This window comes from Oncorhynchus mykiss, chromosome 19 (genome assembly GCF_013265735.2).
Source record: "Oncorhynchus mykiss isolate Arlee chromosome 19, USDA_OmykA_1.1, whole genome shotgun sequence".
In the NCBI taxonomy this organism is placed as follows: Eukaryota; Metazoa; Chordata; class Actinopteri; order Salmoniformes; family Salmonidae; genus Oncorhynchus; species Oncorhynchus mykiss.
In genome coordinates, this window is record NC_048583.1 from 1,074,579 (window position 1) to 1,097,252 (window position 22,674).

The 22,674-nt window shown below is 42.0% G+C and overlaps 2 protein-coding genes across 5 annotated transcripts; both read right to left on the minus strand.

Annotated features, from left to right (window-relative positions):
* Window positions 1–480: 480 nt before the first annotated feature.
* LOC110497267 (T-cell ecto-ADP-ribosyltransferase 1-like) lies at window positions 481–9,931 on the minus strand. 4 transcript variants are annotated; one of them, XM_036953882.1, is made up of 3 exons: window positions 9,840–9,931; window positions 1,691–1,782; window positions 481–1,545 (listed from the first exon to the last, which is right to left on the minus strand). In XM_036953882.1, the coding sequence occupies exons 2-3, from the start codon at window positions 1,766–1,768 to the stop codon at window positions 778–780; spliced, it is 846 nt and encodes a 281-aa protein (XP_036809777.1). In that variant the 5' UTR covers window positions 1,769–1,782; window positions 9,840–9,931; the 3' UTR covers window positions 481–777. The 4 variants fall into 4 exon arrangements, with proteins under 4 accessions (XP_036809777.1, XP_036809778.1, XP_036809776.1 ...); XM_036953883.1 differs by lacking the exon at window positions 9,840–9,931 and adding an exon at window positions 5,043–5,091; XM_036953881.1 differs by lacking the exon at window positions 9,840–9,931 and adding an exon at window positions 1,909–1,937.
* A 10,784-nt stretch (window positions 9,932–20,715) lies between these two features.
* On the minus strand, window positions 20,716–22,332 carry LOC118941383 (NAD(P)(+)--arginine ADP-ribosyltransferase 2-like). The gene has a single exon (XM_036953878.1). It carries the CDS (start codon window positions 22,320–22,322, stop codon window positions 21,438–21,440), a length of 885 nt encoding a protein of 294 aa, XP_036809773.1. The 5' UTR covers window positions 22,323–22,332; the 3' UTR covers window positions 20,716–21,437.
* Between the last annotated feature and the right edge of the window lie 342 nt (window positions 22,333–22,674).

The following is a 22,674-nucleotide window of genomic DNA, read 5'->3' on the forward strand; positions in this document are numbered from 1 at the left end:
CAGTGGTGGGGCCCCACCTGCTCTGAGAATCTGGTGACGCCTGTCGGCCAATTTAAGTCAAGACGCCAACTTTGCTCTGTAACAGTACTGTGGAGCCAGCCAGTCAATCCTGATTTGGCCATATGATTGGTCAGAAGCCATGTTGGACTGTTAGAAGTATTCTATGGAAGAACATTAATTGTATAATTCCATGATGCCTTATGTTGTCTTTTTGTGAAAGTAGTAAATGTTTGAATGTTTTTACATGATTTTGAATCTTTCATGGGATTTAAAAAAAAATTCCTTCAGTACCAAATGGTAGTTTCAGGTATCACTTTATTTGTGGCTTTATGTGCCACCTCGGAGGAAGTAATTAAGCATAACTTTATTGAACAATGAAACTTGTCATGTAATATTATAGATTGATCCATGGATTAATTTCACTTTGTCTAAACGTAGTACGTTAATAGTTTAAACAAAAAATACATGACGAATACAGTATTCTTGCTCAATGATTTTCTTTATTCATTTTGCCACAAGCTGCAGAAGGTATATAAGTGCTTTAAAGTCTCCTATGGAGTCTGATACACAGGTTAATACACACATCTTAATAATAACTATTTCTGGTAGTCAGGATGAGGTTTGTATGTAACATCCACAAATAAACACCAATTAACTTATTACAATAGAAACTATGGTCACTCAACATTTTATTATTTTTGTAAGAAGCCTGAGAATAAGAAGCTGAGCTGGTTGAATTACATCCTCTTTAGGGACAATGACTCAATGTTAATTTTCTTAATTAAAAATTGGCTTCTTAAACATTTTGCAATTCAGGTTACTCTTGGCTATTTTGGTGCTCTGTAGTTTGTTCACAACATCACACCAAAGTGTTGGATCGTCTTCTTTCTTGAGTACTTCAGTAACGTTGAACACTTCATAGGGTGGAATCAACACCTCCTCTTCTTTTGTCCCCATTTTGGGGAAGGACTTCAGGTAAGCGCCAAAACACGTCTCTATCTCAAAGCAGGACTTGTCTCCAAATTCAGAATTGTCCTTGTTAAGAGAGCTGGAGGCAAAGTAGCCAAATCTAATAGTTTTGTTAACTTTACCCACAAACTTCATTTTGGTTCTTCTGTATGTGATGTGACAAGATTGCTTCTTTTTCAGGAGGCGAATGGCGTCAGTCAGGAAGAAATGCAGGGAGTGGAACTGGAAGGAGGTTGTATACTTATATCTATTGGTCCGGACTGCTTGGTTGAACTCTGAGTGTATTGAAGGATGACCTGTTGTGTAAGCACAGATAGCCTTGATATGATTATGTGAAAGTTTGTCGCTAACATTGTACTCAGACTTGTCCTTTCGGAATCGTTCCTTCACATTTTTTGCACACCTTTCGGCCCACTTCCAGGCATTTTTGAAGGGCTCTTTGTTTTCATGTACAAGATATTCCTTCTGCACCTTGTTGTACATTTGTTCAGTGCAGCCGTTATACATGTCGTCAACAGAGTCAGGGACCATGTCTAAGGGTATGCTGGAATTGAGACCAGGCTGATGGAGATGAACCTTCAGAGAACACGGAGGAGAATACAGAGAAACAGTTTTATATATATATTATTATTATATATTTTTTTACTGTAATAATCTTGTTCTCATCTTAAAAGTAGCAAGACCATATGCTGAAAGTACCATCTTGGAGTCCACGTCTTACCATCTTCGAGTCCACACCCAGAGTCCAAACATGGAAGACACACAGCACAGCAAAGGTTAGGATGTTGTCTCGCCCCATGACTTCAACAGCACCTGTAGTAAAACAACATATACAGGAGACAAATACCAATCATCACAACAGTACCCAACATGATACAACATAGCTTTGATACTATTCACGTTTTAAAATGAATTGCAATAGCACTGTCACGCCCTGACCATAGAGAGCCCTTGATTCTCTATGGTGTTGTAGGTCAGGGTGTGACTAGGGGAAGTTCTAGTCGATTTATTTCTATGTTTGGGATTGAGAATGGTTCCCAATTAGAGGCAGCTGATTATCGTTGTCTTTAAATTGGGGATCATACTTAAGTTGTCCCTGTTCCCACCTGTATTTGTGGGATATTGATTGTGTTTGTTACACCACGGAAGTCATGATTCGTTGCTTGTTTATTGTTTTGTTGAGAAGTTTTCACTTAATAAATGGATATGGAACTCAAATCACGCTGCGCCTTGGTCAAGAGCGTGACAAGCACCATATAGAAGCGGATAGTAAACATAAACATACTGGTAATCATTATAATCATTATAAAAATAGCTTTGATATTATTCACTTCTAAGAATTGATAGGAGTTTTTGGAATGCCACCATTTAACAAAGCCTTTATTGTGAAGCAAAACTACTGTCAATCAAGTCTCATTCAATAATTGGCTTGCTACTTTTTTCCAATTGACTGCAGAATGACAACAGTACACTTTATAGAGAAAGGAAGGAAACCGCTCAGGGATTTCACAAGGAGGCCAATAGTGACTTTAGAATAGTTTAAAATGTTTATGTTTGTGATGGTAGAAAACTGAGAATGGATTAACAACATTGTACTCACTCCACAACACTAACCTAACTGACAGATGGAGAAGGAAGCATGTACAGAATACAATATTGCAAAACATGCGACCTGTTTGCAATAAGACACTAAAGTAAAACTTTTTTTTTTAAATTCAAAGAAATTAATTATATCTTGAATACAAAGCTTTATATAAGGGGGAAAATCCAACACAACAAATGACTGAGTACCACTTGTCATATTTTTAAGCATGCTGATGGCTGCATCGTGTTATGGGTATAATTGTCATTGACAAGTTTTTTTGAGAATAAAGCTAAGCACAAGCCAAATCCTAGAGTAAAATCTTGCAACCTAAAACACAAGGCCAAATGTACATTGGAGTTGCTTTAACAAGAATAGGAACACTGTGAACAATTTTCAGCAAGTTGCAACCATGAAATACAGAAATAAACACTTTTCCATAAACAAGGTCTAAATCATGTTTGATGCACTCTGTAAGTAAACATTTTTGCAGTACTGTTTAACATGATGTAAAATGACGTTTGAGGCGATTTCTACAAAAACACTACTAAAGGACAGAATGGCGGTATATAATGGAGAATTTCAACCATGAGAGATCTTTTTCAATTGTACGAGACACGATTTTGTGTATTTTACTCCTTTTAGTCAGTTATCCACCTTTGGTGATTAAACCTCTCTGGGATATGCAGGACGGTAGCATTCCAACTGGCCAACATCCAGTGAAAATGCAGAGCGCCAAATGTTTTAAAAATACTCTAAAATGTATACTTTCATGAAATCACACATACAAGATACCAAATTAAAGCTACCCTTGTGAGTCCAGCCAATGTGTCAGATTTCAAAAAGGCTTTTCGGCGAAAGCAAATGATGCTATTATCTTAGGATAACACCCCAGTAAACAAAGACAGAAAAGTATATTTCAACCCTGCAGGCGCAACACAAAACTCAGAAATAAAATATAATTCTTGCCTTACCTTTGACGAGTTTCTTCTGTTGGCACTCCAATATGTCCCATAAACGTCACAAATGGTCCTTTTGTTCGATTAAGTACGTTGATATATATCCAAAATGTCAATTTATTTGGCGCGTTTGATCCAGAAAAACACCGGTTCCAAGTTGCGCAACATGACTACAAAATTTCTCATAAGTTACCTGTAAGCTTTGTCCAAACATGTCAAACTACTTTCCTAATACAACTTAAGGTATTTTTTAACGTAAATAATTGATACAATTGAAGATGGGATGATCTGTGTTCAATACCGGAGGAAAACAAAGTGGAGCGAGCTTTTCAGGTCACGCGCCTCTATCAAAGAGTACACATCTCTCTACCTCCGTTCTGAACAGTGTTACTTCTTCATTTCTCAAAGGATATCCCTAAAACAATTTCTAAAGACTGTTGACATCCAGTGGAAGCGATAGGAACTGCAGGAAAGTCGATTAGAAATCTGGATTCCCAATGAAAACCCAATGAAAAGAAAGTTTGTCCTCAGGGTTTCACCTGCCAAATAAGTTCTGTTATACTCACAGACATGATTCAAACAGTTTAAGAAACTTCAGAGTGTTCTCTATCCAAATCTATTAATAATATGCATATCTTCGCTTCAGGGTCTGAGTAGCAGGCCGTTTACTTTGGACATGCTTTTCATCCGGATGTGAAAATACTGCCCCCTGTCCCAAAGAAGTTTTAACAAGACAACATTGAATTTTCTTGAGTGGCCTAGTTACAGTTTTGACTAAATCATCTTGAAAATCTATGTCAAGATTAGACAATTACTGTCTAGCAATGATCAACAACCAACTTGATAGAACTTATAATATTTGCAAAAAATGATTAATTTGCAAATATTGTACAATACAGGTAGGCACATTTCTTAACTTACCCAGAAAGCCTCACAGCTGTAATTGCTGTCAAAATTGATTCTAACATTTATTGACTCAGAGGGTTGAATACTTATCTAATGAAGATATTTGTGTTTTATTTTTTCATTAACTTTTCACAAATGTAAAATAATTTCTTCCACTTTGATACTTCATAGTATTTTGTGTAAAACTTGGACAAAAAAATGACGTTTAAATCCATTTCATTACCACTTTGTAAAAACACTAAATTTTGAAAAAATAAAGGGTAAGAATACCTTCTGAAGGCACTGTACAGTAGCTAGGTGAGACAGCCACATATTACAGTCAAATATAAAGGATAAAAACATTCCATTCCAGCTAAACAATGGATATATAGAATTTTTCAAAAATTTAAAAAATCATAGCTATGTTAGCTACAACAATCTAGTAGTATTTCATTATTACTACTGATATAAACTCTATGGAGAAATAACATTAGCCACGTTAAACAACCTAGTGTCATTTAGTTAGTACTACTGATATAAACTCTATAGAGAAATAATGAGTACTACTACTGACAATGCTATATATCATACCACCACTGTTGTTGTAACGAATTATAAGATTATAATGATCTGATAGTTCAACTTACCAGACTGGAGCACGATTGAGGTTGTTTTGTATTGATCAGCTTCAGGACTTGTGTTTGCAGCTTTTCTGCAAAGGTCTACTTATACCTGGTCAGACATCTGACTAATACAAGCCCACACAACCACAAACATTGTTCCAACACAGAAGTACCAGATTCTATGGTCACACGGCCACAGGCTCTCAGGTTGTGTGAGTAACTGGTAATGACGTCACTGGGTGAGTTCCAGCGATTTCTCAGTGATACGTTTTAATTTAAAAAAATTGTTGAAGAACCAACCCACTGGTTGAATCAAAATTGTTTCCACGTCATTTAAAATTAAATTAGGTTGAACCAGCGTGAAATGGATGTTGAATTGACGTCTATGCCTATTGGGAAGTATCCTAATATGAATGGAATAGAAAATATTGTCTATTGAACACTTCATAGGGGGGAATCAGCAACTCCTTCTCCTGCGGCAGCTGAGAGTACCCCCCCAGTGGGGCACCAATGTAGGTGGTGACCTCAAAACAGGAGCGAGTTCCAAGGCATTTAGAGGTGATTTGCTTGTCTAAAGAGCTGTCCAAATCACATTGTAGTATTTCAGACACCATAGAAAGCCTCTGGTTCATCGGAAGATTTGGAAATACTTCATGTTCTTGTTCAGAATTCCTAAGGCATTGGTCAGAAGGTGCAGGGAGTGGTACTTGTGGGGCCATTCACAACAGGGATGTTGTGTTGTAGCTCTTATTTTGGGTACAAGTGACTTCGTTGAATGACTTGTAAATGTTGGATGTTAGATGAATAGTTTTTAGTTCAGTTCTGGTTTGTAATGTAAATGTCAATGTAAAATGCACATAAAATCAACGGTGTAATGTTTAGATTCAGTCTTGTCAGGTGACCTGTTGTGTCCTCACCTTTAGTATAATCATTGCTCCATAGTCTCCCAACTATTTCCTTTTAAGTGCTACCATGGGTATGAATATATCTTCCGTAAGAAATGTTTCATTTTAGCCCTATCCATATACAGTTGAAGTTGGAAGTCTACATACACTTAGGTTGGACTCATTAAAATTCGTTTTTCAACCACTCCACAAATTTCTTGTTAACAAACTATAGTTTTGCAAGTCGGTTAGGACAGCTACTTTGACAAGTAATTTGTCCAACAATAGTTTACAGATAGATTATTTCATTTATAATTCCCCGTATCACAATTCCAGTGGGTCAGAAGACTAAATACACTAAATTGACTGTGCCTTTAAACAGCCTGGACAATTACAGAAAATGATGTCATGGCTTTAGAAGCTTCTGATAGGCTAATTGACATCATTTGAGTCAATTGGAGGTGTACCTGAGGATGGATTTCAAGGCCTACCTTCAAACTCAGTGCCTCTTTTCTTGACATCATGGGAAAATCAAAAGAAATCAGCCAAGAATTGTGAACCTCCAAAAGTCTGGTTCATCCTTGGGAGCAATTTCCAAACGCCTGAAGGTACCACGTTCATCTGTACAAACAATAGTACGCAAGTATAAACACCATGAGACTACGCAGCAGTTATACCGCTCAGGAAGGAGACGTGTTCTGTCACCTAGAGATGAACGTACTTTGGTGCGAAAAGTGCAAATCAATCCCAGAACAACAGCAAAGGACCTTGTGAAGATGCTGGAGGAAACAGGTACAAAAATATCTATATCCACAGTAAAACAAGTCCTATATCGACATAACCTGAAAAGCGGCTCGGCAAGGAAGAAGCCACCTGTGATGCGGTGTGTACTGGAGGTGAGGAAGTCAGACGCAGGAGAGCAGAACTTGGTAGTTTTAATAGTAAAACCAACGGCCATAGAAACACAAAAATATGGGCACAATAACCCGACATGCACCAGTCAAACAAAATGTGCAGAAGCACTTACAATAATCAATATCACACAAAGACATGGAGGGAAACAGAGGACTAAATACATGTAGGTTGATTAGGGAATGAAAACCAGGTGTGTATGGAACAAGACAAAACAAATGGAAATATGAAAAATGGAGCGGCGATGGCTAGAAAGCCGGTGACGTCGATCGCCGAACGCCACACGAACAAGGAGAGGAGCCGACTTCGGTGGAAGTCGTGACACCACTGCTCCAAAACCGCCATAAAAAAGCCAGACTACGGTTTGCAACTGCACATGGGGACAAATATTATACTTTTTGGAGAAATGTCCTCCTGGTCATAGAACTGTTTTGCCATTTTGACCATCGTTATGTTTGGAGGGAAAAGGGGAGGCTTGCAAGCCGAAGAACACATCCCAATCGTGAAGCACAGTTGTGTTAAGGGGGTGCTTTGCTGCAGGAGGGATTGGTGTACTTCACAAAATAGATGGCATCATGAGGTAGGAATATTATGTGGATATATTGAAGCAACATTTCAAGACATCAGTCAGGAAGTTAAAACTTTGTTACAAATGGGTTTTCCAAATGGACAATGACCCCAAGCATACTTCCAAAGTTGTGGAAAAATGGCTTAAGGACAACAAAGTCAAGGTATTGGAGTGGCCATCACACAGCCCTGACCTCAATCCCATAGAACATTTATGGGCAGAACTGAAAAAGTGTGTGCGAGCAAGGAGGCCTACAAGCCTGACTCAGTTACACCAGCTCTGTCAGGAGGAATGGGCCAAAATTCACCCATCTTATTGTGGGAAGTTTGTGAAAGGCTACCTGAAACATTTGACCCAAGTTAAACATAAAAGGCAATGCTACCAAATACTAATTGAGTGTATGTAAACTTCTGACCCACTGGGAATGTGATGAAAGAAATAAAAGCTGAAATAAATCTTTCTTTCTACTATTATTCTGACATTTCACATTCTTAAAATAAAGTGTTGATCCTAACTGACCTAAGACAGGGAATTTTTACTTGGATTAAATGTCAGGGATTGTGAAAAACTGAGTTTAAATGTTTTTGGGTAAGGTGTATGTAAACTTCAACTGTAGGTAATTTCCCATGAGTGTAAGTGGCTAATGTTATAAAATGTTTTTTAATATTTCAGAAAATATTTCACATTTGGTTAAATGTGGAATGATACCAGTCATCAGTCAATCATCAGGGTGACTTCTGACTACTGTTGATCTCTTTCCCACTAACAGGTATCTTTTTCTAGTATTTTTCCACTCAGAACCCACACTAAAGTTTGAGGCCCTCTTGAAGGTGTGACAGTCATCATCAGACTGAGTTTGATGCAAACCACAACCACAACACAAACAACCTGACAAAGATAAATGTCATTCAGTTTCCCAGATGTAACTATGTAGTTGTCATCATTACTGTAGAATATTTTCATTATCATTTCCATCTCTTAGAGATATTGTGTTTTATAGTAGTGTCAAAGCAACAGCTAATGTCAAAACACCAGTTTAGTAAGTAGGTTATGACAGTTCATTAGATCAAGATATTTTGTTTTATGTTTGTATCATTAGCCTGTAGCTAATGCTCTGCTGAATGCAAAAAAGCTGCTTCTCAGGTTTGATTTTGCATCATTTTGCAACTTGCAATTCAAGTCACTCTAAACGCCAGTGTTCACTAATGTGTAGACAACTTCACGTCAGTCTTTTTTTGTGTGTGGCAGTACCAAGTATCCTAATTTGAATAGATTAGGACAGAATATAATAGAATGAAATAGAAAATCTTTATTGTCTATTGAAATATTTTGGTAAACATGGATTGATAAAAATATGGATGTGTAGCTAGGTGTTTAACACAGTTCAGGGTTAGGATAAGTGTTAAGGTTAGGGTTATGGCTATTGTTACGGTTTGTAGATAGTTAGTTGAAATGCTACTGAAGCCCCGTTTCCATTTGCACTTTGAAGCCAGACACAGAGACATGTATTTAGCTTGCTAACGTTAGCTAGCAAGCTAATTGGTTATCGTCATCACTAGCATAACAGACTAGCTAGCTTTATACCTACCTTGCTAGCCATGGCATTGGCTATTTTCTAGCTAGGAAGCCAAGCAAACCACGTGACTTGTTTGATATGATGTAGCTATCTAGCTTTCAATATGACATGGCCAGTTAAAATTACTGATAGCTCTCGTTAGCTCATTCAAAAATAAATTAATGATCCAGCTATGGTGTTAATTCATGTCATGTCTGACTACAGCAGTGTTGCTTGTCCATGTGCTAGCTAACAGCATCAAGCCCAGACGAGATAGCTAAACATGGTATCAGAATCCAGCAGTGATCAGTTGGTGGTTGCATAGTAACGACGTCACCAGTACAATTTCTAATCGAGCTGGCACCAGTTGTGAAACTGGGATGCACTGGCCTGGGTTTCTCTCGACCCAGCACCAATTCGAGAATTCCATTCGAACCAGATTGAATTTGACCCTAATTTGGCCCTAAGGGGCTCCCGAGTGGCGCAGTGGTCTAAGACACTGCATCTCAGTGCAAGAGGCATCACTGCAGTACGTGGTTCAAATACAGGCTGCATCACATATGGCCGTGATCGGGAGTCCCATAGGGCGGCGCACAATTGGCACAGCGTCGTCCGGGTTGGGTTTGGCTGGGGTAGGCCGTCATTGTAAATAAGAATTTATTCTTAACTGACTTGCCTAGTTAAATAAAGGTAAAATAAAAAATAATAATTTGGCCCTGATATTAATGGCCAGTGGAAATTGATACAGAAAAAGTGTTACCAAATGAAATCACACAGAGATTACAATGTTTAATGTCTTTTTTGCACATTTCACAATGATTTTGCACTAGGCCCTATATCTGATACCACCACTCTTGTTGTAACATCTTATCAGACTATAATGATATGATAGTTGAACTTACCAGACTGGAGCACGATAGAGGTAGTTTTGTATTGTTCAGCTTCACTGTTTTGCAGACTGTCTGATAAGATCTACTTATACCTGGTCAGATTTCTGACTTTACAAGCAGACATGACCACAAACCATGTTCCCACACTGAAGCACCAAGATAACACGTGCACAAAGTCATTTAGATCTTCATGTCTGCACACGTACACATGCATGAGGATGTACACAGCTCTACCTTGGTTCACCACAGGGCCATTTGAAACTAAAAGTGATGCTGCTGAGAAAGAGTTAACGTTCCCCCTTTCTGTCTTTCTCACGCTCTTCTCAACCCCAAGTCAAACACCTCAATGTGTGGTCAGTCAGTTGTCATGGTCACCATCTCTGAGGTTGTGTGACAGGGAATGACGTCACTGGATGAGTTCTACCTACTTCACAACAACAAGTTTTATTTAAAAATGTTGTGGCAGAACCAAGTATCATAATTTTAATAGAATAAAATAGAAAATCTTAATTGTCAATTAAAATATGTTGTAAAATATATCATATTTGGTATATGTGGAACAGTGGAGGCTGCTGAAGGGAGTACCATGTGTTTGATGTATTTGATTCCATTCCCCTGATTCCGCTCCAGTCATTACTACAAGCCCGTTCTCCCCAACTAAGGTGCCACCAACCTCCTGTGATATGGAAGGATACCAGTCATCAGTCAGTCACCAAGGGGGACTTCACTCATGACTTCTGACTGCTGTTTAGATCTTTCCTAGCCTTAGTCCCAGATCTGTTTGTACTGTCTTGCTAACTTGAGGTGTCATAAAAAAGATTCACCCCCTCTGCAATGTAATTTTTTTTCCACATAACCTTCCCCTTGTCCTGTCCAAAAATGTGCAGACACTCCCTACTATTAAAATGTACTCAGAAAAATGTATTACGACGATTAATAACAATACATGTAGCAAACCTGTGCTTATAAACGTGGATATCAACTTTACCACAGTCGATGCCACGCAGGGCTAACGGGCCAGAAGGTTGAGGGTTCGCCGACCACAACAGACGAGCCAGCTCTCTCTGCCTGTTTTATTACACTATGATAAGAGCCGGCTTCAGATAATGATGATATAAGATATATGCAACACATTTTCCACCAATCAATAAGCAACGCATAACTGCATACCGATTACTGACTTTGAGTGCTTATCTCCATAATTGACCCTCCCTACTCAGTATTAAAGTCTTGGCTTGACAATCTCCCAATGTATTTACATTTTTTGGTGTAATGGAATGGCCGGTGTGCAGTTTGGATGCTGGAATTATATTAGAGGGGAGTGGATGAGCGTGTGCAGGTAGCCTATAGGAGACTTTTAAAGTAGCAGCTGTAAAAATACAGCCAGACTGGCCTGCTGCTGCTCCTTTCTAGAATCGGTCAGAGTAGACCCACAACTGATCCAAATGCAATGAAACATTCAAATAACAGGGCTTATTATTACATTTTTACTGCAGTCTACAGCCTAGAGTAGAACAATAAAGCAATTATTCATTGGTTTTTGGTCTCGTAGGCTAGTGTAGGTAGGAATATTGTATTGTCCCTAAGCAAGATCAATAGGGGAGCTGCATGGGTCTTCACTGTTCTTTCATGCGCAATGATGCACCTGTTCTCTCCAGTGCCTGTCAGCAATTCCTATTTGTTGTTGTGGATTTATACTAAGCATTGATGCAGCTTTGAATGCTTTTATGTGTGGTATGATTTCTAGTTTGCCTACAGCAGATCTGGACAAATGATCCACCTACCACTATTGCCACTATGAATGGTGGATAGAGGGCAGGATAGACAGTTGACTGGTAGACTATATTGACCTGTGGTATAGTAAGCTTGTGGAAAAGCATAGTGCATAAGACAAGTACCATTCACCTTGATAGCAGAAGTGCATGCAAGCAGATGAGGACATGTGGTTATATACCGTAGTGTTAGGTTCAAATTTTTCAGAGTAAATAACTCACGATTAACCAAGTTTAATTCTTCCCAAAGGGTTGTTACAGCTGTAATTCAGATAAAAAACATTTCACACAAGCACTGATATTTAACCCTTTCTCCTAGGTTGAGTCTTCTCCTCCACAACTGAACATCCAGACAGAACCTTAGTTATATCTGTTCTTCCTCACTTCATCTGACCTGACCTCTACCCCAAAGTGCTCACTCCTTCCCAACTCAAGGCTGTCAGGGTGATTGATACCAGACTGTGTCTCCTCTCCTCCCAGAGTATCCTTGATGGCTAACAATAACATATCCTGACAATGTAAACGTTATACATTACCCTCTCTCCCGTAGTAACATTGTTAGTTTCCAAGTTTTGCCCGAATCCAACTGTAGAATACATTATATAGTAAAACCTGCCAAATGGTTAATGTAAATCAGGGAAGAACGTGCCCCTGTGCCCGGAAAACCCCGCACTACCCTCCCAAATGCAAAAAAAAGTTTGACAACCCACCCCTATTTTGGACAATTTCTAACTGTTCCTAACAGGTATCTTTTGTGATCTTTCCCCCCTCAGAAACCCCCTGCTAACAAGTTTGAGGCCCCCTTGAAGGTGTGAGACAGACAGTCATCAGGTTGAGTTTGGTGTAAACCACAACACACAAATAACCTAACAAAGATAAGATAAATGTCATTTAGTTACCAATATGTAACTTTGCATGTGCCATTGCTGTAAAATACATTCATTATCATGTCCATCTCCTATATAAAAAACATTGTTTTATGTTAGTGTCAAAGCAACCATTTAGTTTCAAAGTGGATAGACAGTATGTTGTATGATTGTTCACTGTGGTCTCTATTAGTCAACACAGGTTTTGACAGGTTTTATTTAAAAATGTTGCTGAAAGGGTTCTTGCTAACTGAGCCCCACGCCCTCTCTCCTCCCACCCCTGTAATAACATTGGTGTCACGTTCTGACCTTAGATCCTTTGTTTTGTCTTTGTTTTAGTATAGTCAGCGCGTGAGTTGGGGTGGGTAGTCTATGTTTGTTTTTCTATGTTGGTTTTTGAGTTTGGCCTGGTATGGTTCTCAATCAGAGGCATGTGTCTTTAGTTGTCTCTGATTCAGAATCATACTTAGGTAGCCTTTTTCCACCTGTGTTTCATGGGTGTTTATTTCCAGTCTTTGTGTCTGCAAAAGACAGAACTGTTTCGGATGTTTCTTTGTTGTTTGTTATTCAGTGTTGAGTTTTTTCATTAAATAAGGTGAACACTTACCACGCTGCGCTTTGGTCCTCACCTTCTTCCCACGAGAGCCGTTACAGAATCACCCACCAAAAAAGGACCAAGCAGCGTGGTATCGGGCAGCAGCGATCTCAGGACTCCTGGACATGGGAGGACGTTTTGGACGGCAAGGGTTGCTACACATGGGAGGAGATCCTGGCTGGAAGGGATCGCCTCCCATGGGAACAGATGGAGGCAGCCAGGAGAACGGAGGCAGTAGGTAATGGGAGCCAGCGCTTCGAGGGAACACGGCTGGCAAGGAAGCCCGAGAGGCAGCCCCAAAAATTGATTGGGGGGAGGCACACGGGGAGTGTGGCTAAGTCAGGTAGGAGACCTGAGCCAACTCCCCGTGCTTACCATGGAGAGAGAGGGACCGGGCAGGCACCGTGTTATGCCGTGAGGTGCACGGTGTCCCCGGTGCGCAGGCATAGCCCGGGGCGTTATAGCGCAGCGCCTCGTATCGGCCGGGCTAGGTTGGGCATCGAGGCAGGTGCCATGATGCCGGCTCAGCGCTTCTCGTCTCCAGTGCGTCTCCTCGGGCCGGGGTACATGGCACCAGCCTTACGCATGGTGTCCCAGGTTCGCCAGCACAGCCCAGTGTGGGCTATTCCACCTCGCCGCACTGGCCTGGCTACGGGGAGCATTCAACCAGGTAAGGTTGGGCAGGCTCGGTGCTCGAGACCTCCAGTGCGCCTTCACGGTCCGGTCTATCAGGTGCCACATCCACGCACTAGCCCTCCGGTGGCAGCCCCCCCCACCAGGCTGTCTCTCCGTCTCCTCACTACAGGTGCTCCCGCCTGTCCAGCGCTGCCAGAGCCTTCTTCCTGCCCAGCACTGCCAGTCTCCCATCTGTCCTGAGCTGCCAGAGTCTCCCATCTGTGCTGAGGTGCCAGAGTCTCCTGTCTGTCCTGAGGTGCCAGAGTCTCCCGTCTGTCCTGAGCTGCCAGAGTCTCCTGTCTGTCCTGAGCTGCCAGAGTCTCCCGTCTGTCCTGACCTGCCAGAGTCTCCCGCAAATCCTGAGCTGCCAGAGCCGCCAGTCTGTCCTGAGCTGCCAGAGCCGCCAGTCTGCCCTGAGCTGCCAGAGCCGTCAGTCGGCCAGGAGCTGCCAGAGCCGTCAGTCAGCCAGGAGAGCTGCCGAAGTCTCCCGTCCGTCCGGTGCTGCCGGAATCTCCCGTCCATTCGGGACCCGTGGCTTGGGTCTCCAGTCTGAGGTCGGCGGCAAGGGGCGCCAAATTAAAGAGGCCACAGAGGCGGGTAGATAGGCGAAGAAGGACTATGGTGGAGTGGGGTCCACGCCGCCACCGCGGACAGACATCCACCCAGACCCTCCCCTATAGGTTTAGGTTTTGCGGCCGGAGTCCGCACCTTTGGGGGGGTACTGTCACGTTCTGACCTTAGTTCCTTTGTTTTTTCCAGGTTTTTGTGGTTGGTCCACACAATGAATGGATGTTCCACCCTTTCCAGCCAGTACCTCCATTCCGCCAAACACCATCTTCACCGCGAGAAACTCCCGATTCCCCACATCGTAGATCCTCCCTGTGGCATTGAGGCGGTGGGAGAAGAAGGCGCAGGGATTCATCTTAAGGTCCAGGGAAGAACGTTGGGTGAGGACAGCCCCCACTTTGACATCCGAAGCATTGGCCTCCACCACGAACTGAAGGGAAGGGTCAGGATGAACCAAGGTAGGAGCAGTGGTGAAGTGGTGTTTGAGGTTCTAGGATGCTCGGTCAGCAGCAAAGAACCACGTGAATGGAACCTTGGTAGGTGAATGCAGACAGGATGGAAGGTGCTGTAACCCCGGATAAAGCGGTGATAAAAGTTGACATACCCCAGGAAACATTGTAGCTGCATGTTGGATGTAGGCTGAAGCCAATCCACCACTGCTCTCACAATGCCGGGATCCATCTGGACACTCCCAGCAGAGATGATGTAACCCAGATAGTGGAGCGATGGAACTCGCACTTCTTTGCCTTCACAAACAGCTGCTTCTCCAGAAGGCGTTGAAGAACCAGCCAGATGTGGAGTACGTGTTTTCAGGGGGGAGCGGGAGAAGACGAGGATGTCATTAATGTAGACGAAGACAAACTGGTTCAACATGTCGCGGAGAACATCATTTACCAGAGCCTGTAACATAGCAAGGGCGTTGGTGAGGCCAAAAGGCATGACCAGATACTCGTAGTAGCCACTGGTCATATAAATTCTGCAGAAATGTAGGTCTCCATAGCCTTGCTTTCAAGTCCCGACAGAGAGTACAAACATCCATGGGGTGGTATGGTGCTAGGGAGAAGGCCAATCCCGCAGTCATAGGATCAGTGCGGCTGAAGCAAAGTGGCTTCAGTGGTCTTGCTGAACACCTCCCTGAAGGTCATGGTACTCTGTGTGGATGGCGGAGAGTTTCGGGGCATCTTCCGGGCCCCAGGAAGACGTCCCGGTGCAGGTTGTTCTGACTTCCGACAATGGACGTAGCAGAACGGACTCCAGCCCATGATGGCACCCATAGACCAGTTGATGAGAGATTGTGTCGCCGAAGCCAGGAGATTCCCAAAACCACGGGAATCTGAGGAGACTTGATGAGCAGAAATTGAATGGTCTAACTGTGATTCTCTGACACCCGTAGGTTGATGGGAGTGGTATTGTGAGTGACCCGGCCTATGGGCTGGTTTCCCTATAGCAGAATGGGATGAAATAGGGTTGCGAGCAAGGGAAGCAGAAAGGTTCTCCGTATAGCCCACCAGAGTACTCACTCCTACCGGTGAGCCTGCTCTTTTTAAAGGACAAGAGGTTACAAAATGACCAAGTGTCCCGCAATACATACAACTCTTCGCGTTGATCCTGTATTGCCTTTCCACTGGCATCCCAGCTTTGCCTAGTTGCATAGGCTCGGGAAGCAGTGCTCAGCCATCTTCGGCGACTCTTGGGGGAGGTCAGGAAGCCTCGGATTCTCTCGGCAACGGGAGGGTTGGGGACTTCCGGGATTACTCTGAGGCCAGGTGGAATCCCTGGACGTGCGAGCAAAATCGGCCATCGATGCAGATGGTCATCGCGATGAGGGAGGCGCAATCCGTAGGTAACTCCCGAGCAGCAAGCTCGTCCTTGACCTCCTGCAGGAACATATCGAAAAGCGCTTCCTGGTTCCAAACACTCTCCTCTGCCAACTTGCAGAAATCCACAGAATAGTCTGCCACACTGCGGGAGTCCTGACGAATCTGGATTAGCTTCCAGGCAGCTTCTCTCCCGGAGAATGGGGCATCAAAAACCTTCTTCACCTTTCCCACGAACCCATAGAAACTAACGCATATGGCCGGTTGTTGTTCCCATACAGCAGTAGCCCAAGTGAGAGCCCTCTTGGACATCAGTGTGAAGAGTTAGGCTATCTTGGAGCGATCTGAGGGGAAGGAGGAGGGATGAAGCTCAAAGACGAGGGCCCACTGAGCAAGAAACGCCCGACGGGTGCTCGGCTCTCCATTGAAGCGTTCCAGGTAGAGGTAAGCGGGACTCCAGAGAAGGTGGAGTGACCGATGACACGGCGCAGCTAGCAGCTGAGTTACTGAGGGGCTGTGGGGTTACCACAGTGGTAGGCTGCCTCCCAGACAAACTGCAGAATTGCTCCAGCAAAATGTCCAACGCCCGGTCATGGAGTTCAGCCAACGTTTGGACTCCCTCCATAAGGCCACGAAGCAATTTCTCGTGCGTAACGATGGTGGCTCCTTGGGAGGAGATGGCATTGCGCAGCTGGCCCGAGTCTGCTGGGTCAGTCATGGCCAGTTCGTACTATCACGTTTCAAGGTAAGACCCAGATGCAGACAACGTTGAATTAACAATTGTTTAATAATCCATTAGGGGCAGGCAAAATACAGGTCAAGGACAAGCAGGGGTCAATAATCCAGATTGGTAGGGCAAAGGTACTGGACGGCAGGCAGACTCAGGGTAGGCAGAAAAGGTCAAACCCAGAAAACTAGAGAACAGGGACAATCAAGAGACAGGAATAGAGGGGAAAACGCTGTTAGGCTTGACGAAACAAAACAAACTGGCAACAGACAAACAGAGATCACAGGTATAAATACACAGGGGATAATGGGGAGATGGGCGACACCTGGAGGGGAGTGTACACAATCACAAAGACAGGTGAAACCGATCAGGGTGTGACACAGATCTTCATGATTGCACACATACATGATAATGTACAGTACACCTTGGTTCACTACAGGGCCACTAAAAGTGATGCTGCTGAGATAGTTAACATTCCACCTTTCTGTCTTCCTCACACACAAGTTAACCACTGCACCTAATGCCAGTTGTCATGGTCACTGGCAAGTTGTGTCACTGGATGAGTTCCAGACATTTCTCAGTAACATGTTTTTTTTTTCAATTTTGTGGCAGAATCATGTATTCTGCATTGAATAAAACACAATAAAATTAAACATCTTAATTGTTGCTTTTTTTCCTGAGCTTTCGTATATCTCCTAGATATAGGACAGACACTTGAAAACGTTTTTACTGTATTTTTTGCCATTTATGAATGTGTTATTCAATGTGTTTCTGTGGACTACAGTAATCCAAATTCAGTATTTTATCAATACATTTCTTTACATTTTTTTCATACATAAAATTACATATCAAATAGCTAAAGGACCGATTGTTATGACCATCTTAAAACGACTGCATTATGTTAGCTTAGTGACAGTTGTCAAAGCAACAGTTTAGTGTCAAAGCGGATAGACGGTAGGTTGTATGATTGTTCACTGCGTCCCTGTGACTTCTGTTGTCTCTGTTAGTGAATACATGGCTGCTGAAAGGATTCTTGATAACTGAGCCCCGCCCCCTCTCTCCTTCCACCCTGTCATAACATTGGCCATGTTCCAGGCTGACTACATTGCAAACAGAACTCACAACTTCTGGATAGGTGTTTAACATCTCAGTTAACCACATCATATGGTATAGCAATCTGATGAGCATTGGTTGCAACTCAATTGCAATATAGTCGGCCTGGAACGAGACAGCTCTCTCCTCGTTGTAGTTGATAGATTGAGCTGTACTGAGCTCTGACTTCACAGATACAGGAAACTACTAACCCTGCTACTGTTCTCCCTCCCATCTCACTCTGACCTCACAGACACAGGAAACTACTAACCCTGCTACTGTTCTCCCTCCTATCTCACTCTGACCTCACAGACACAGGAAACTACTAACCCTGCTACTGCTCTCCCTCCATCACTTTGATTTCAAAACCATAAATGTCAGTTATTTCTACAAATATGTTTTTAACTTTTAATCTTTGGTTAAAACTAAATATATTTGTAGCCACTTCTAATTATACCTGAGAACAAACATATTTTCTTCAAGTGAAATGAAATTGATATCTTTATAGCAGATGTACAGGAAGTGGATAAATAGGACAGGAGATGTCATATTGCTCAATGCTTTTCTTTATTGGTTTTAACAAAAGCTGCAATGCACATGACAACAAATGCCAATTCCCTGGCAGAGGAAATATTAACAATATAACAAACAATGTGGGTATCATTTATAACAGGACAGATGACTAGTCGGAGAAGAAGGCAGATATTTTACATGTTTTTCTGTTAGTTTATTTGCATTGTTTGTATGTGTGTGTGTGTGTGTGTGTGTGTAATTGATGCAAATGTGCCAGTCTGGTCGTTTCCGAGGAGAGGGTTGTGAGGTACTGCACCAAGTAAGTAACCCTGGTCCTGTAGTGCTGCAGGCACTTCATGTTTTTCATTTAACCTGGAAGACCAGGTGTTGAATTTAGGCAATCACTGAACTGATCAATTAGCTAAGTAGCTCAATGTGGTCTGTAGTTGCGACAAAATCCTGCAGTACCTGCAGCACTACAGAAAGAGGTTTGTCTGCCAATCATCCCTTTAGCTGGTGGAGTTAAATACTGCCCTCTTCCGGCTTCTGTGCAGAATGAACCGTGTCTTTTAACTAAAGGCCTCTGGGTACATTAGTGTGTGTTTGGTTTTCAGTGGTCCTAATCTGGCAGACCTGATTCAGTCTACTAATCATCAAATTGTTGACTAATTGATGCAGGTGTGCCTGTCTGGTGAACCCAGAGGAGAGTGTTGGGAAGTACTGCACCTTGTAGGCAACCGTGGTCCTGGAGGGGCCCAGGCAAATCATGTTTTAAATTTAACCTACCTGGAAGACCAGTTGTGTTGAATTTAGGCAATCACAGAACTGACCCCTACGGTGTGAGACTGGATTTGAATAACCCTAGTCTGAGCTTTCTCTGTCAATCAGGCCTTTAGCTGGTTAAGTGAAATGCTTTCCTCTTCTGGTAACTGTGAAGAATGCTCCATGTCACTGCAGCCTACCTAAACTGAAGGATCTGTCAACCATCTATTTAAAATGTTTATTTCCCCAGAATCCAACTTCTAAATAAGTGTTGCCCATTAACAGGTGTGAGACAATCATATGAATATTGATCATCAGATCAATTAAAAAAAGGTCAATGACTAAAATATATCCTTGATTGTTGTACTATTTGATGTTTATTGTCAACCTGCCTCTTAGGCAAACCACTTAGACCATGTCTGACATCTGTCTTGACTACAACTGACTATAACTACTGTGTACTGATCATACTACACACTATTTAGAATGGAGCCTGGTGAGCCGGCTGGATCTCTTACATTAATATTACGCTACATGGTTATCTGTCTGGTTATTACTACGCTATTTACAATGTAGTCTAGTTAAAATGTATACAATAAGCAACAAATATTAACATACTAGGTTCACCCATACTGAGAATGTGTCTTCTACAGTCTATCCACTTATCTTATTATCAGCTGATTATCATCTGGGTCTGAAGTGACAATTCTCTTCCTCAATAGAATGTGGTGAAGAACACTAAATTAAAAACTGAAATTATTATGACGTCCTGGCATTGAAAGCATACTCAATATTAGAAATGTCACATATTATAAAACATTGTATTTTCTCATATCCATCAGCTTACTAGTTAGTATGGGGAGTTGGACTTGGCCCGTGTGTTTAGTCTTATGGTAGAATCACATACCAGACAGAAGCCTACATATAGTTCTTTCTCTCTATTAACCTATGGCCTATATTGTTCTTATATGTTATCAATGTGTGTTGGTTGTGTTTGAGTCTCTCAAACCAGTTTTTCCAGGTGAACAACGTACTTAATGAAACCGACAGAATATCCCTCCCATGAAAAGGCTGCATGGTATTTAGGTTTGATACTATAGCTGCATCAATCATCTTTATTTTGTCTCCTCCCACTCATCTGAGAGGCGTACGGCCAGTGACCTCACAGACAGAAAACGACTAACCCTTCTCAGTGCTCTCTCACCCAACCCTCTCACTCAGCCTCAGAGAGCCCTCCAAGTTTTATTTTCTCCTCACTCTTGTTATTCTTACAACCCGTTACGAACTGACCTTAGGTTCAATTGAGTCAGTTTGTCAGATATAATACATTACAGATTAGACATGATGGGACACATGCAATCCTGTCAAGACTTGCATAGTGTGAAAGGTAATACAAGTGAAGGATTTTGTAAACCATGTAATGTGAAGCAAGCTTTAAAGCCAGTACTGACGTGTCATTTCTTTGTACAGCCATTAGGCATGACAGTCAAGAACATGGTGATTTTAAGGATTTTGAAAATGGTGTAATGTGAAAAAAGCTTTATCATGTTAACCACAATGTCACTCAGATGTGATGATAGTGGCTGGTTCTCTTTGGCTTCATCTCGGCAACTCAGAACCAATTATTACATGAGCACTGGCCTCTAAACAGTTACTAGTGTTGGTTGTGGGGGGTTGAGATGTTGGACTAGTGGTGGAACCAGGGACGATCATCTTTGGTAGCCCTCCCCCTCTCTCTGCAAGTCGCGTGCAACGTATGGCCGAAAAATCCCTCCCCTTCCAAAACTCAAATGCTGCCAGGTGTACTGTAGGTAGCCGCGGTCACGGTGTACATGCCAGCAAAGGTCAAGAAAATATTACACGTGACCAAGACATGTAATCTCAACCATTTCAAAACAGTAGCAGTAAAAAAAAATATGCAACCGAGCAATCAATGCAGGTTAATACAAGCATTAACAGGGGTTGCATTCCAGGTCGAATACATTGCAGACAATGCATTGCATCAACCAATGGTTGTGTGCCACATCATCGACTGCGTAGTCGGGCAACAGATTGCTAAATGATGTGGTTAGTTGATATGTTAAAGACCTATACAGGTGTGAGATTAGGCATGCGTCTGCAATGTAGCTGACCTGGAACACAGCCAAAATCTCTACACTGTGAAGCTGGGGCAGCTGTTGTGTCAGATCAGGCTACTTCTCATTGTTAGAGGTGGTGGTAATGATCAGTAATATACAGTAGTTATCAACATAATATAGAGTATTATGTAGCCTGTATCTGATGCTCTGATGATGTTCGATTCTCCTCCACTGAAAATCAATTTGCAATTCAGATCAGTGTCTGTTCCCTTGCTCTTTAGTGTGTAGACGACTTCACACAACAGGTTATTCACTGGTGACTTTGTCTGGATTTTGGTGACTTCAAAAATCTCATATGGAGGAATTAAAACTTGTCTCTCTTCAGGAAAGGCTGAGTAAGAAGTTAGCTCAGCACCAAAGCAAGTGTGGACCTCAAAGCAAGACACATTCCCAAAGTTGGTTAAGTCGGATCTTAAAGAGCTTGTGGCGAAGGTGCCGAAACGGATCTCGTGGTTGAGAACACTCATATCAAACTTCTTGTTGGTTCTGTGAAAGGTTTCCTTACATGTCTCTTGTCTTTCTCTAAGAATCTGAATGGCATCAGTCAGGTAGAAATACAGTGCATGGTACTTGAATGATGATGTCATATATGCAGAATGGCCCTCTTGAACTGCTTTGTTAAAGTCCAGGTACATTGATTTGGAATTTGATCCTGGTATGTTTTTTGTATACAAATAGATAGCAATAGAATGCTCTGTATTCAAACTGTCTCCATGTGGTATAGCGTGTGGTTTTGCTATGTTCCAGGATGTATTGAATTGAGGATTAGTGTTTAACTCATCGAAGAGGTACATGTTTTCAACCGCCCATAACATTAAATCTCTGCACCCATCATATTTGTCATCAACAGAAGAACGGACCATGTCTAGAGGTAGAATCTCTTGCATCCCTCCATCTTGAATCCCTCCATCTTGCATCCCTCCATCTTGAATGCCTCCATTCTCAGTTTCTCCATCCTGTAACAGTGACATTATTTAGACACGTTTCCATTCATGAGACTTATGGCAAACTGTACTAAAGTTTGGAAACGCTGATCTGATGTAGGGGCAAACAATGACAATTTAATATGTAATCATTAAAAAAAAATTAAAAAATAAATACAAAAAAAGTCAAATATCTCACCTTTGAATGGGGTATGCCGAAGATTAAAACTAAGATTACCATCAAAACAAGTAGGAAAATAACAGAAAAGACGATTGTCTTCTTTTTGTGTATGTGATTGATTTCCATCTAGTGACGTTGAAGAAGGAAGTAAAAGGTTACAGTTAGTTTCAACAAGAAACCAGTGCTGTGTTCGAATACTCATACTTACATACTGTATAC

Bases quoted from the DNA above. Each gene is read 5' to 3' on its own strand.
- LOC110497267 (XM_036953882.1), bottom strand. From the start codon at position 1,768: ATGGGGCGAGACAACATCCTAACCTTTGCTGTGCTGTGTGTCTTCCAT. The intron at 1,546-1,690 runs GTAAGACGTGGA...TGTTCTCTGAAG, and splicing joins TGGGTGTGGACTCGAAGATG to GTTCATCTCCATCAGCCTGG.
- LOC118941383 (XM_036953878.1), bottom strand. From the start codon at position 22,322: ATGTCACTGTTACAGGATGGAGAAACTGAGAATGGAGGCATTCAAGAT.